Genomic DNA, 15,641 nt, shown 5'->3' with positions numbered 1-15,641 from the left:
CGCACGCGCACACACGCGCGCGTTTACCGTCCCTGTGTGACACCCACTCGCCCCGGGTGGCCGCGCCAGTCCCGAGCTGTGCCCTCCTCCCGCCACACACGCACACACACTCACGCGCACACACACGCGCACACACGCACGCACACGCGCGCGCAGCCCGAGCCCCAGGCAGCTCGCCCGCCGCCGCCAGTCCGCCGCGACCCGCTCCCGTCTCCCGGCGCCCATGGCCTCCCCCGGCTCCAGCTTCTGGTCCTTCGGGTCCGAGGAAGGCTCGGGGGACCCCGAGAACCCCGGCACAGGTAGGAGGCTGGGGAGACGGGGCTTCGGGGGGCGGCCGGGGGCTCGCGGGGCTGCGGGAAACTTGAGGCGCTTCGCCCTGCTCTCGGGGTGCGTCCTCGATCGCCCCGGACCCGCACCGCCCTCGGCCCTGGGGACCGCGCCCCCCCCAGACTCTGGACCCCCTCCACGGCCAGGAGGGCTCCCCAAAGACCGCGAGGCCCCGGGAGCGCCGGGCTCCCTGCCCCCGGGGTGCCTGGATGGCTGCGCCCCGGCAGGGACGGACGGCGACGGGGAAGGAGAGGGGGGAAGAGCGTTCTCGAGCTGGAGGGAGAATCGGGGAGTCGACAGCCTTGGGGTGCGGCACGCTGAGCTCTAGGGAGGCGGGAAGGGAGTTGCTGGCCGGGCCGGGCTTCTCCGCAGCGCCCCGGTGCCGCCCCTCGCGGGGTTCGCGGACGCCCGTCGCGCAGATCGACCCCGCGCGCGTCCGTCGGCGGCTCGTCGGCCTCACCGTGTGCCCCGCTTCTCCCGGCAGCCCGAGCCTGGTGCCAGGTGGCCCAGAAGTTCACCGGCGGCCTCGGGAACAAGCTGTGCGGTGAGCGGCAGCGCGCGGGCCCGGAGGGCGGGCGGGCGGCCTCGGGGGCCGGGACGGGGGGCGGCGGGGCCGGAGGGAGGGCTCGGGGGCGGGGGGGGGCGGCTGACCCACGCCCGCCACGCGTGTCTCGGTGCAGCCCTGCTGTATGGAGACGCGGAGAAGCCCGCGGAGGGCGGCGGCGGCGCGCCCCCCAGGCCCGCCCCCCCGAAAGCCGCCTGCGCCTGCGACCAGAAGCCCTGCAGCTGCCCCGGAGCGGACGTCAACTACGCGGCCCTGCACGCAACAGGTCAGGGCGCCGCCCGGGCCCCGCGGCCCCGGAACCAGCGGCCCCGGGCAGGGCCGGGGCGCGGGGCGCGGACGGGGGGCCCCCGTTCCCGGCTGGGCCCTCCACGCCGGGGGGAGGGCGGGGGGGCCGGGGTCTCCGTGCCGATGGCCCCGCATTGCTGAGCGGGGTTCCCTCCTCCGATCAGCCCACCAGTCGTTTGGTAGCTGCGACTGCACAAAGGAATTTCATTCACCGGAGATGTGTGCGCTTCCCGGGTGCTTGCACACTCGGTCTTCCCCACGCTCGCGCTGCACACAAACGCGCGCGTGCACACACACACACACACACACACACACACACACACACACAGAGCTGGCTTCAACAGGCAGATTCTAACTTTGCATGTTCTGATTTCCCTAGTTTGCCCAAAAGCATTTCTCAAAGATTTCGGATTTTCCACAAGCATTTACAAGGATGTTTAAAATCTAAGAACGAACCTTCAGGGCCAAAGTCCTACAGAATAGATCAATGTAGTCACACGGATTTGGAGGGAAGAAGAAGAAGAAGAAAGCAAGCAACACAATGTGATTAATTTAAATAAAGAATTTCCAGAGGAGACATTAAAATGTCTCATCTATGCCCACCATCTTTGAAAACTGCTTCCCTTGTTCCTCCGGCCCTCCAAAACGTTCTGCCTCTCCCCCCCCCCCAAAAAAAAGCTTTCTTGTTAACTTGTAAAAATTTCTCGTTTGAAAGAAAAATGTCCCAGTCAGGATGTTGCCTGAAGATTTTTTGTAGTGAAATCTGTGTCGTTTAAATTCCGTTCTTTAGATCTGCTACCCGCGTGTGATGGAGAAAGACCCACTTTGGCGTTTCTGCAGAATGTAATGGACATTTTGCTTCAGTATGTGGTGAAAAGCTTTGATAGATCAACCAAAGTAATTGATTTCCATTATCCCAATGAGCTCCTTCAAGAGTATAATTGGGAATTGGCGGACCAACCACAAAATTTGGAGGAAATACTGACGCATTGCCAAACAACTCTAAAATATGCAATTAAAACAGGTATTGTCCTATCATAAATAATAAAGTTCTTTTTTTTCGTTCCTTTAATTTTTTGCATAAAAACCTTTTCTGCATTATGGAGTTGCAATATTTTTAATATGAAATTATTGTCATCATTTGCAAAGAAACTTAGATTCAAATCAAAAGCACTCTGCTATTATTAATGTATACGTATTTGATAATATAAGACACATTATCAGTGTAAATCATTATATTTTATATGGCATATATTTGGCCATGGATATTAATAGCGGTGTAGAGGCAACCATTTGTCAACAGGGACCAGTAGGAAAAAAAAAAAGTGACCCAAAATGGAGAAAGAAAGGAAATATGGAAATGATTGCTTGAAAAACGCCTAGATTCCAGTGTAGTGCTGGTAATTTCCTTGGCATAGAACTGAGCTGGACTAACCATATTTGAACTAAATCAGCTATGTTGTCACTGAGCTAGAGGATGATCAATAGCCAAGACTTCAGGTTTGAACTCCAGGTTTTCTCCTATTTTAAAGAAGTATTAAAACATACCAAACAAAGTACACTATAGATTAATTTAGCAATACAGCCATATTGTATGAGGATGTGTGTCTTTCGCAGCCTTTGAAAAAGGAGGGAGGGGCAACTCTGATGTCCTTAAGGGGATACATTTTTAATATAGCTTGTGATCTGTCTTTTGTTTTGTCACAGGACTCTTCATATTTTATGCATATTATAGTTATAGGTGTACTGAATGCATTCATTTTTAAAATACCTACACAAAATCAGATCTTTATTACTCAGGTCCTGAGTATTTTGCTTTTGTCTACATTGTGTAATCATTCTGATACATAAGCAATAATGGCATTCATTTATCAATAAGAAATCACTATGAATGCATTCCTGGTAGAAGAGGAAAATCATGTGTATCTAAATTGAGTTGTAGGCTTAAAAAGATTTGCTAACAAAGAATTTACAATATTACATAGGCACTAATTATCATAAAGGTCATATTTTTATTTGAAAAATTTTTGATTGGTGAATTATCAATATTATTTTTTGTTGATGAATTCTAACAAGGAACGTGATAGGAATGTTGTTGTGAGATTTTTTATATCATGAGGGAGAAGCAGGCATTCTTTATATCAACAGAAAGGAAGCTTTCACATAAAGGATGTCTTGGAAATTGATTTGTCATATTTATTATTATTCACTTTTGTCAGACTATAGATTTAGAACTAAGGAGAGAAATTAACTTGTTGATCTATGCAGTATGATTTGATTTTTTTGAAGGTTTATTGGCTATCGTTTTCAATGAACGTTCCTAGAGAACCCCTGGGTTTAGATATAGTAAACATGAAAAGATGTTCCTTCATTACCACCACCACCCCCTACACACACAAACAGCATTTCCAGCATCTTTGTTTGACTCATTTCCCCCTATGTTTTAAATATGGTAACGGTAAATTGGTACTTATTATTTATATTGTTACCAAACCAAATGGAATCTGTAAAAATGTTTTATATCTTCATCCTTAAAGGCTGGTGGTGTTTGAAACACAATTTATACAATTAAGATCATGGGAATTGCAAGTCAATTAAATGAATAGCTCTGTCTGTCCGGATTTCATGTAGCCTCAGGAACAGATAGGACAATTCAACACAGATTTTGCCATAATGCCTAGAACTGCTGCTAGTCAAAGAGTTACTCTGATGTGTTTTATTTAAAGTTCAGATTTTTTTTTAATTTCAAGATTAACAGATTTATAAGCAAAATATATCAGTATTGGTTGACTACGTGGACTTTATTCACAATATATTTAGTCTTCTGATCGTCTCTTCCCCAATAACATTTCAAAAAAATTAAAGAGAAGCACATTGTCTCCTCAACTAGCAAGTTTATAGATTTTTGTGCTCCATTCCATTTGTCAGCTAGCATCATTCAGAGTCTTCCAATGCTGTTGTCATTCCTATTATCATACAGTATTTTCATGATCCTTGGAAGATTATCTTTAGGAATGCATGCTATTATCTGGTTTCCATGAAAAGACCTTAGCCCAACTCCATTTGAGCTCCAGAGAAATGAAGAGCAGTGGAGGGGACCTTAGTTCTAAATGAAATATTCGTCATGTATTTGTTTAAATTGCTTTGTAAAAGAAGTGTTGAAACTGGAAAGTTCAAGGAATGGGAGGGTTCTGGAATCGTCAGTGATGTGTGCAGGGATTATTAGATTCGGTGCTGGTAGTGATTGAGGAAAGTGGGGTTAATGTAGTCTTCAATCTTTAATCCAGTTTCAAGACAAAAGGCATGGCATGATTAATAGACGAGGCTGACCCTGTGCGGGTTGCCAGTATATAAACAACAGTCTGGGTGACTTTGGGCCCCTCCTCAACTGTCTGAGCACAAGGTGGCATTTTCCCTAGGCTGTGCATTTTTCCCAGCTCACACACTATGGAAGAACACTTTAAGGGCCCGGAACAGGCCCTAATTTCCCATCTCTAACATGAGGTCTCCCTAGCTGCCCAGACTAAACATAGCCAGGAGATCCCCACCCCCACCCCGCCTATGTAACCTTCACCTTGCCTCCCAGGTCCCAGAAGCTGTGTGGGGTGCCCAGGACTGCTGGGGACAAGCTGACAGACTCAGAGGTCAGGCTCTCTCTGATTGGATTCCCTGGGCAACCCTTACAGGCAGCCTGTAGAGGCCACAAAAGAACAAATGTAACTAGGGGGATCTCTCTGCCAGAAATCAAAAAAGCATGTTGTTCTGACCTGTCAAACTACCGCCCTCCATATTTTTACATGACCAGTGAATGAAAATTGTGATGTAGGAGAAAGTCAGACAAAATAGAAGGCCAAGGGCAAAAATTACATAGTGGGAGGGCAACCCAGCCATGGAAGCAGCAAGCTTGTTTTCACAGCTTATATATTAGAATCCCTCCCAGTTTTACACCAAGGTTTTTTTTTTTTTTTTTTTTTTTGGCCAGTCGTGGGCCTTGGACTCAGGGCCTGAGCACTGTCCCTGGCTTCTTCCCGCTCAAGGCTAGCACTCTGCCACTTGAGCCACAGCGCCGCTTCTGGCCGTTTTCTGTATATGTGGTGCTGGGGAATCGAACCTAGGGCCTCGTGTATCCGAGGCTGGCACTCTTGCCACTAGGCTATATCCCCAGCCCTACACCAAGGTTTTAATGCCACCGTTTCAGTTCAATCCCGTGTGATCATGGAGAGCAAATTAATCCAGAAAATGCATATGAGTGGAAAGAGTAAATAGATGGAGCTGATCCTTATTCATTTCTCCACTTAAAAAAAATGGCTTAGAGATAGAGAAATGGAGGGGCCTCGGTGGGAGAGGCTGCTCTGATGTCAGCTGTGAGCGGTAATGAAATGGGGAGTCAATGAGGCAGAGAGGAGTGGGGCTTTGTTTCACAGATCCGCAGCAGCGGCAGCACCAGTACTCTTCCCTGAATGGGCAAACTTGATGGGGTCAGCATCAAAGGGCAGAGGAGAGAGCAAACCACAGAGGACACTGTGCAAGGCCACTGGGAGGTGAAACCGTGCTGGGGAATTACCCAGACATGCAGAAGCTCCCAGCCCTCGAAAATATGCTCCTGTCTTTTCCCAGGGTCTAATTCTCTGGCCACATGTCTGAGGCTGATAAGAGAGCAAACCAGCCGGGGAGATAAGCTATGTGTTGACTTTTGTTCCTGCGTTCCCCCTTGCCATCCAGCCTTTATCTTGTTCTCCCTGAGCTGGCGATGAGAGCCTACCACATCCCCAAGCAGCAGACAGGGGGCCAGCAAATGACACATGCCTTTGGATCCGATGCCATTTTCACAATGGTTGTCATCCAAACTTTTTGTTGCTAAGCCAGTGTCTTGGCTTATTGATAGACTTTGCTGGAACAAGATGAAGAGGTATTTAGAATCACATTTAAAAAATAATAACCTCAAGAGTATGAGGATGTCAACCCTTCTTGAGAATTGTGGAGAAAGCCAGATATTAATTAGATAAGCCCCACTAATGGGCCAATCAGTCTGTTGGATATATCTTCCTGTATCTTGTTGACAAGACAGTGATGTTGACTGAACTGGGCTTTAAGTCTCAACTACGTAGGAGCTCCGGTGTTTATAACTAAATATTCAGGCAGGGAAGAGTTAGCTAAGAGTTAGATAAGAGTTAGCTTTCTCCTTGCCATCTTTAGACACTCTTCACCTTTTGATTCTAGGGCAGATCCTTCAACAGAGTGTCCTATTTTCTCCTTTTTGCCCTGTCTTTTGTGATTATCAGCCATTTGTCACTGGTTTCATTACAAATGTTGGCATGTCTGGCAGGAGTCGTGGTATAACTGATTCTCAGAACCATTCAACTAGAAGGACTTCCAACAGCATACATACAACAAGAACGAATCTGTTTTTGAATTGCTTTAGGTTTCAATGCATTCTTGTATGAAAATATATTGAATATATAAATTATGTGTTGTGTCCAGATTGCAAGCCACATGTTGATCTCTCTTTTTTGGTAGAACATATTTAAAAGAAGATCTTAAAATGTGTGTTTAGAAACACTAGCACACTCAGTAGTCTCTATGGCTAGAGGCAAGATTATTTGTATGTGTATGCTTAAGTGTTCTTGTACATACATGCATGTGTATATTGGGTTTCTGAATGGGTAGTTCCTATTACCAAAAGCTCTTTCAAGGACCTTTAGCTGAAAAAAAAAAATTATATTGTTTAAATGCCACTTATCTTCACTGGATGCAATCCTGATTCTGGTATTGCTTTTTTATTCAGGGCACCCCAGATACTTCAATCAACTTTCCACTGGGTTGGATATGGTTGGATTAGCAGCAGACTGGCTAACATCAACAGCAAACACTAACATGTAAGTAGTTGAACAGGCTTTTGTGTAATCTAGAATAATTATCAGAGAGATTCCATAGTCTACTTCTTAAGTCTCTAGGGATATTAACTCCAGAATTGTGTAAGAGTTCACTCTTTCTTAATAGGAAATAGTCTTTATATATCTTCAATACAAAAAAAGTATATATAAAAAATAAAATAAATAAATATAAAGGAAGATTCTCTGGCACTTTGATTTGTAATTATGTATAATGCAAAAGCAAAATGGGACCTGATATTGTCTTTTATATAGCATTACCCTACAATGTTCTTATTCACTATTATAAGACACCCTTTTTTTGTTTGTTTTTGCCAGTTCTACGGCTTGGGACTCAGGGCCTGAGCACTGTCCCTGGTTTCTTTTTGCTCAAGGCTAGCACTCTACCACTTGAGCCACAGCGCCACTTCTGGCTTTTTCTATATGTGTGGTGCTGAGGAATCGAACCCAGGGCTTCATGTATATGAGGCAAGCACTCTACCACTAGGCTATATTCCCAGCCCCTAAGCCACCCTTTTATACTGGGCTAATAAATGAAATACTTAACTCTAGAGCCACAGAATAAAAATGAGCAAACCTTTTGGAAAACCTTTGCAAATAATTTCTCTCTTCTTAATGTTATTATCATAATGTCTGCAAATATAGATTTGAAAGAGGAAACAATCTGTAGATATTTTTTAGATATCTGTAAATTATTTCTTTGTTACATACATAAATGTGGCCATTTTCATCTTTCAGGTTCACCTATGAGATTGCTCCCGTATTTGTGCTTTTGGAATATGTCACACTGAAGAAAATGCGAGAAATCATTGGCTGGCCCGGAGGCTCTGGTGATGGGATATTTTCTCCTGGTATATGATTTCAATTTTTCTTTGTGTTGTTGTTGTTCTCCCTGATATGACTTGTTTTGTAGGAACCTTAAGAAATTACATGGTCTATATTTCTGACTAGGTTATACAGGCTGTCTGTTGATCAAAGAAATGTGTGTGGTTAAATGCCTATGCCCATTAAAACATCTCCACCCTAACTACCCCATACTCAAACTTGAGTTATTTTGTATTTAAAAGAGCATAAACAGAAATGATATTTACCCATGAGTGCTACTGTGGCCCTACATACAGGCTTGTGGATAGTATGAAATAAAGGAATAAAGATTCCTTGTGACAGAATTCACTCATTTGCTTCCTAGAATTAGTGAAGAAAAACAGGTAGCTTAGGGCTGTGAATGTGGCTTAGCGATAGAATGCTTGCCTAGCCTGCATGAAGCCCTGGGTTCGATTCCTCAGCACCAAATAAACAGAAAAGGCTGGAAGTGGCGCTGTGGCTCAAGTGGTAGAGTGCTAGTCTTGAGCACAAAAGAAGCCAGGGACAGAGTTCAGGCCTTGAGTCCAAGCTCCAGGACTGACAAAACAAAAAGAAAAGGTAGCTTAATTTAATAAAACATTCACTGTTTCAAGGTAGATCTATTCAAAGGCAGATTTTATTTTAAAGATTCTGTTTTAAAGGCAAATCTATTCAATTAATCATATGTGTCCCCTCTAGGCTTTAAAAACAATAAGCGAGGAGGCTGATTTTACACTAATTTGAGAAAGGGCAGATAATTCTAGGAAGGTAATTCCATAGAGCTAAAAATGGGAGGTGGGGGCTGATTCCTTTCAGAGATTTCTCATTCCTTCTCTTCTTGATCATGTCATTCAATCTTTTCCATCTTGCCTTTTATTGCCATTATAAAAGCTCCATTATGTACACCTCCCTCAGTCCAGAGAATGAACCTGAAACAGAAGCTGTGACCTTGATTCCTGGGTATGATCTTGCTTTGATGCAGAAGAGAAATACAAGTTAGGAAGAGGCTGGGAATGTGACCTAGTGGCAAGAGTGCTTGCCTCGTATACATGAAGCCCTGGGTTCAAGTCCCCAGCACCACATATATAGAAAATGGCCAGAAGTGGTGCTGTGGCTCAAGTGGCAGAGTGCTAGCCTTGAGCAAAAAAGAAGCCAAGGACAGTGCTCAGGCCCTGAGTCCAAGCCCAGGACTGGGTGGCGGGGGTGGGGGGGGGGGGGAAGAAGTTAGGAAGGCAGTGAGAAGAGAGAGTCACCGACCCTTGGAAGAGAAGATCGTTACCTCATCAGTGGCTGAGGGAGGTGTCATCAGTATGCTGAGACCACACCGCTGGAGAGCCACACCTGCCATTGTGTCAGGCAGATCAAAGCCCAGGGCCTTCATCTCCTTCTGCAAATCCACAGAGACAAGTAGAAGAGACAGAGGAGAATTTTTTTTTACATAAATGATGAACAAGAAATAGTATCTTCAAGGCTAGGATCTAAATTAAGTGTGTTTGCTTACCAGCTCCCAGATCTTCCATTTATTTTATTTTTCTTTACTTTATTTCATTTTCTCTTGGGAGCATATTTATCAGGTGCTCAAGGGGAAAAATGTTGGTTAAATAGAAAGGAAAATGAATCTCTTTTTTCAAAAAATTTACTAAATACCAGCTGTGGTACATTTTAAGCTAGCTCTTTGTTTGTTTAGTACCCATTCTGGGGCTTGAACTTAGGGCCTGAGTGCTGTCCTTGAGCTTTTGTGCTTAAGGCTGAGCTCTACCACTTGAACCACAGCCCAACTTCTGCTTTTTTTATAGTTAATTGGAGATAAAGGGTCTCATGGACTTTCCTACCTAGGCTAGTGTTGACACAAGATCCTCATATTTCAGTCTCCTGAGTAGCTAGCATCACAGATGAGAGCCACTGGCTTTCGCTCTCTCGCTCTCTCTCGCTCTCTCTCTCTCTCGCTCTCTCTCTCTGTCTCCCCCCCCCATGTGTCTGTGTGTCTGTCTGTCTCTCTCTCACACACACACACAGAATTTAGTACTCAGTATTCCTGTTGGTTGTGTTGGTGCTAGGTTTTAGCTTTGTTCTTATTGCCAGAAATTAATGCTTTGGGAGTATTTTTCACAAGGACCCTCATCATTTCTACCTCCTCCCTCCTTTGGATGGTTGTAGGACTGAGCTGGTGCAAAGGTATGGCAATAGCATCAAGGTCTCTAGTTTAATAGTTCAAAGGAGTAGGAAGAAAATAGCTGCACCTGTTGCATCTGGAAATTTGACTAGGACCCAGGCCTAATTAACCTGGGAAGTTCTGGAAGCTTTCTCACCCCAGAAAACATACATCCAGAGAAAGAATTCTCCTAGGCAGTTCTTCTGGGCTGGGTATGCACTCAGCATCTAACCCTCCATCCTTAGGGATGATGAGTGGCCTTAGGCTTGCCCATAGCTTCTTCCTTGGAGCATGTAGGTCCAGATGCTGTCATGCCAGCATGGAAGTTGTAAATGGCGTGGTGCAGTGTAATGTGGATAATCCATGCTCCGAGCTTCAGCAGAGAAGCCAATTGGCAACATGTTTCTGTTTGACTTCCTGCAAGGCATCACAGAAGGGAGATGGCTCAAACATAGCATCCTAATTTGCTAATGGATGGTTTATCAAATACTGTCCAGGTGGGATAAAGAGGCTTAAGACTAGAGGGAAGAGAGGAGAGAGAAAAATCATAAGTGCCTGTGATCTAAAAGTTCCATGTGAAGAATTAGGGCTGAACTTGAATACAGAGCTCGGCTCCATTGGCTTTTCACCCCCACCTGTAACACTCAGAGTCCATGTGTTTTGTGAAAAGTCCATTTTGACTCCTAGAAGGAATCCTCTCATCTAAGTGATGTCACCTGTACCTGAGAACCAGAGAGATGCAGATCAGTCGTCATTGCTTTGCCCATCACAAAGGATAAGCAAGAAGGAAAGTTTATAGCATCGTTCCAACTCTTTTCATATCATAGGAATAAGATTAGGTAGCATATGCAGAGAAGAAACAAGTTAGGAGGGCAGGCATGATTGTGTTCCACGAGATAATCTAGTCTGTCTGAAAGCCCAGTGGCCCCTTTACCCTTCTTAGGGCTTACTTCTTAGGATGTCTGAGCAACAAAGTGAGAAGTGAGAAAGAAGAACATGAAAGCCACCTTGGGAAGTTGTACCGTAAAGAACACCTCCTCTGTGCATTTTCCCTTTCTCTTTTCCAGTCTTTCACTCTTTGAGATGAAGGACAGCTGCAAAGGTCACTTAAGGGTTATTTTATCTCCGCCTCTGCCAAGAAATATTGAACAATGTCTATAGACATTATATTTTTTATTTTATTATCATTTCTTTTTTATTATTATTAATAACTAGAGAAGGTGTATGCTGTTGTCAATTAATGGATAGAGGCTATGGATGATGCTAACATCCTGTACTGCCTACAACAACCCTCACCGAAGAGAATTGTGAAGCTCAAAATGTCAATGTGTCAGCATTGAGAAATTATGAGCTAGAGTGGAAAATCTCTTTAAAGCAGATCCTTTATCTAGCATCCTCTATCAGCCTACTAACAAGTTATCTGTTCAGAGCAGACTTGACCTGGATTCCGCTTGCATGATATCTCTGGGGTCCAGAAAGGTAGAAAGTGCCCTCATTCTGAATGGCGAGAGTGTCAGGATCTGGGCAATGACTGCTCTGTGCCAGGTGGCCTGCCTGGGTCAAAGCCCTGCACTTGTGAGACAAAGCACATAGCCTTGCATAGGCCATTCAACTTGGCCCAGAGCCTTTCTGCCCCTCAGACACCAATCAAAACATTCACATCATGGGCCAGGACAAGAAGGTAGTACCTGCTTTCTGTCTCGTGCTCCTTCTATGCCAGTGAACTCATTTGCACTGTAGCAGTCTATCTTTCCCTAGATGGCAAAAAATACACACACACAAAAAGGAAAACAAAACAACAATGATGAAAAAAAAAGAAACTTAAGCTGCTACCTAAAATCCTTATTGAAATTTCCCTTTCCTTTGCTTACCAAAAATGAGACCCCACTTTCAAGATAAAAACCTTATAATATAAAATTCCTGAAAGTGTCCAGTTTTTTCTCTTTTATTAGCATTATGAAATAAGATTTTTAAATAAATTCTATTTTAAGGAAATCTTTAAGCAGAACAAACTGGTTTTAAACTAGCAAGATGATGAGTATAATGAGATGAGTTTTGATGTTTATTTTACATTCTCGAAGAATTATTAACAGCCCACACCATGAATAGAAGCTTTTTTTGTCTTGGCCTGAGCACAAGGTATTTAGAGGAAATAAAGATATACAACCACTCACCAGCAGGCTACAGCTAGGATTTCATAGACCTCATATACAATAGCCACATTCATAAATTAAGAAGTGAGACAATTCTCTACTTAAAAGTGTCTTCTTCCTGCAATATTGGAGTTCAGTGATCATTTCACTCTGACCCTTAGTGACCAAAGTATAGTGTCAAAGATAGTTTCCATCTTATCAGTGGGGCCCAATGCACCTTCTCAGGGCCCTCTTCCTTCCTGTCTTGTCTGAGGCTTCAGTTCAGGAGACAGCCAATACGTTTTCTCCTGTGTGCAGTCATTCTCAGCCTCTCCCGGGAGCAGTGTCCCCCTGTGTCCTGGGCCCGTGGAAATAGGGACTATTTCCCCCCTGGCAGATGAATGGATGGATGAGGACCATGAACCAGGAAAAGTAACCATGTCCCTGTGCTGTCCAGGTGGCGCCATCTCTAACATGTATGCCATGCTGATCGCCCGCTACAAGATGTTTCCCGAAGTCAAAGAGAAAGGAATGGCGGCCGTGCCCAGGCTCATCGCCTTCACATCAGAGCACGTATGTGTTTCTCTTCTTCCCAAGTGTATTGTATTTCATGATATCCCAGCCAAAGGGAAGGTGGCTAGAAATCCTTTATCCCCAGAGATTGGCCTTCCCAAAGATACTTCTTGGGAGACAATGAGAAAACAATGGCTCCAATGAGCACTCTGTCTCTGAAATTCGGGAAAACCTGAATGATCAGGCAGAAAGTTGTTATCTCTAGTCACCACCCTTGACTTCTCTGTGATTCTCACATTGACAGGAAGGGAAGGGGATAAGGCAGAGTAGCTATTTGTTTGGGCTAGCAACACCATCTAGCTCTATGTAATCAGAACTCCACATTGCCTCACTCATGCAATATTACAGATCAAAAATGTGGCCAACTGATCAAATAAATAATCTGCCCTCATAGTGACTTGAGCCATTTGGCTGACATATCCAGGATTTTCAGCACCATAAAGAAACAGCACAGAGGTCTACACATCCCAACACTGGTCCAGATCTATCTCAGTTAGCTAAGGGCTGGCACCTGCTCTGGTCTTCTTTGTTGAATGCTGTGGCAGAGAACTCCATATTCCTTCTTCTGCCTTCAAAGAGTTCGTGCCATTCCTCCAACTGCTTTCTAGGCACTGAAGAGAGTGGCCAACTTTTCACATAAACAGAAAACCAGTTGTTTCTCACATCCCTGTATAAAACAAGGAAGCCACACTACAGCTGTTTGTGCAACATCTTGGCTCCAACCAAAAGCTCTGTTTGTTTGTGTTTTTTTTTATAAGAATCAGAAAAGCATTAGCTGCTATATGAACTCATAAGACATGATCTGTCCTTCATGATCTTTGCCTTATAGTTCTTTGCCTTAGGTTCTGGAAAACTGAAGGGCCTGTGAAGGCCAAGGAGCGGGAGACAGGGAGGAGAGAGAGGGGTCTGTCTGGAAACTGAGGACAGAGAATGGGAAGAAGCAGGGAGCATAGTCGGTTTCAGATCTACTACAGGCTGTTACTTTTTCCTGTCGTATGTGGAATGTGTCTCTGAGTTTTCCTAACAAGGAAACACAAAGCAAGTCCAGGTTGGAAGCTGGTGAATAAAACTCACTGCCATTATAGTAGTCAAGGAACTCAAGGAAACTGATGATTGTTTGTTAGCACACTTCCTTGAGGATCTTGTTAGGGTTAAGAGATCCTTCAGGCTATAGATAGCAGACTATTGAGTTCAATTCATCAGTTAGCCTAGGCACTTCTGGCTTTGGGCCAAGGGTGCATATTCCCTTGGTCTTCTCAGATTTTGCAAAATAATTTATAGAATGATTTTGTCTGTATGTGACCCACAAATAGCTCTGTATAGGGTAAATAAAAATTGTCAAAAGCCCTTTCTCTGGGCTAACTACTGCCAGTCCTTTCCATCAGGGAGAAAGGTGGAGGGGCGGCTGGGATTACCCAGTGAGGAGAGGGCCGCTCATGGCCGAGGCAGGCCTGCTGCCGCTTCCTTCTTATTCTGCACAAGATTGCCAAGACCTTTGGAGAACCAAATGAGAGCCTGAGAAGATGTTCAGCTGATGCTTGGAACACAGGAGATGCTTACATAAATGTCAGGTGCCTTGGAGAAACAACCACTTGTTTTATAGATGGAGAAAACCAAGCCCCAGAAATGAAGAATGGTGTTTTTTCCCCAAGCTTTGAAGCCAGTCAGTGGCAGAGACAGATCTAGAGCCTCCGTTTCCCAACCATCTGACATTGTTCTTTCAATTACTGGGTTGGAGGACTGAATATTCACAAGGCAGCTTGATGCTCTACGTTTACCTGGAACATCTTCTTGCATTTTCCCATGATGGTGGTTTTAGTGCCAGTAGCAATTCCTTCTCTACTAAACCAGGTCATCTTACTCTTTTTTTCTTTATTCCATGAGTTGATCATTTGGCAGATCTCAAGCCGGAGTTAGCAATTATGTTAGAGTTTCTATGGTTAATTGCATCCACATTTGGGAACAGAAGAGTCAACCTTCGTTTTCTCATGACCCTGTTGTCTCTCTCCCAGGACCATCCATCATGTTTCTGATCACCAAAATGAACTAGAATTTCACCTAACTCACAAAAAGGAAATTCTTTTTGTTCAAATCAGCCATTTTCTTACAAAATTTGAATGGTATGGAGTTAAGCAAATAGCATTGTTGTAAACAGGATTAGGCAAAATAAATAAACCAACAGGATTAGGCAAAATAAATAAACCACTGGGCCAAAAGAAGAGATTATAGTTAAGCCACAAGGCAAGAGCTCTAGGACTGCTTTCCTGCAAAACATAACATCACATTAATCTCAGAATCAGGAGGTATCATAAAGACCATTTGGTTCTGCTTCATCCTTTGCCGGAATCATCACTCTCCTCAAACCTTCTATGAAAGAGAGGCTTAGCAAAAATTAATCCAATGGGTTCAAGGTCCTTTCTTTAAAAGACAGTTTAGGGCTAAGCTAAGATTCTAGCTCAGTAATTCACATCTGTAGCTCTGAGTCCTTTGAAAGCTTGAATCATAGCTTCATTTCATAGTCCTCTTATTTCTTCATGTGACACAAGCTCTTCCAGAAATAGCTTCTATGAAACAGCATAATATCATCTAGGAAAAATGTTCTTCACAATCACAACAGACAAGAGAATCGTTTAGGCAAATAGCCATAACTAACTCATTCCACTTTTCACACACCAAGTCCGGTTCATTTCTGCATCTCCGGAAACGTGTCAGCAGTGGGCTTCCAGGCCCCACATCACCTCCACCTACCTCTGTGGAAGAGGTAATTAAAGAACTGCTTTAGAAAGCTGACTTTCAGGGCTGGGAATGTGGCTTAGTGGTAGAGTGCTTGCCTACCATGCAGGAAGCCCTGGGTTCAATTCCTCAGTACCACA

At 44.2% G+C, this 15,641-nt stretch overlaps 1 protein-coding gene across 1 annotated transcript in view; it reads left to right on the top strand.

Moving 5' to 3' along the window:
- Positions 1 to 202: 202 nt before the first annotated feature.
- The window catches only part of Gad2 (glutamate decarboxylase 2), a 66,024-nt gene continuing 50,585 nt past the window's right edge, over positions 203 to 15,641 (top strand). Inside the window, exons 1-7 of the mRNA XM_048367572.1 lie at positions 203 to 299; positions 812 to 871; positions 1,008 to 1,157; positions 1,968 to 2,201; positions 6,963 to 7,053; positions 7,807 to 7,919; positions 12,653 to 12,768. Coding sequence (XP_048223529.1) covers positions 224 to 299; positions 812 to 871; positions 1,008 to 1,157; positions 1,968 to 2,201; positions 6,963 to 7,053; positions 7,807 to 7,919; positions 12,653 to 12,768 — 840 coding nt within the window. The 5' untranslated portion in view covers positions 203 to 223. The remainder of the gene's footprint in view (positions 300 to 811; positions 872 to 1,007; positions 1,158 to 1,967; positions 2,202 to 6,962; positions 7,054 to 7,806; positions 7,920 to 12,652; positions 12,769 to 15,641) is intronic.

This window comes from Perognathus longimembris, chromosome 18 (genome assembly GCF_023159225.1).
Source record: "Perognathus longimembris pacificus isolate PPM17 chromosome 18, ASM2315922v1, whole genome shotgun sequence".
NCBI lineage: Eukaryota > Metazoa > Chordata > Mammalia > Rodentia > Heteromyidae > Perognathus > Perognathus longimembris.
This window is presented reverse-complemented; position numbering and strand designations above follow the sequence as displayed.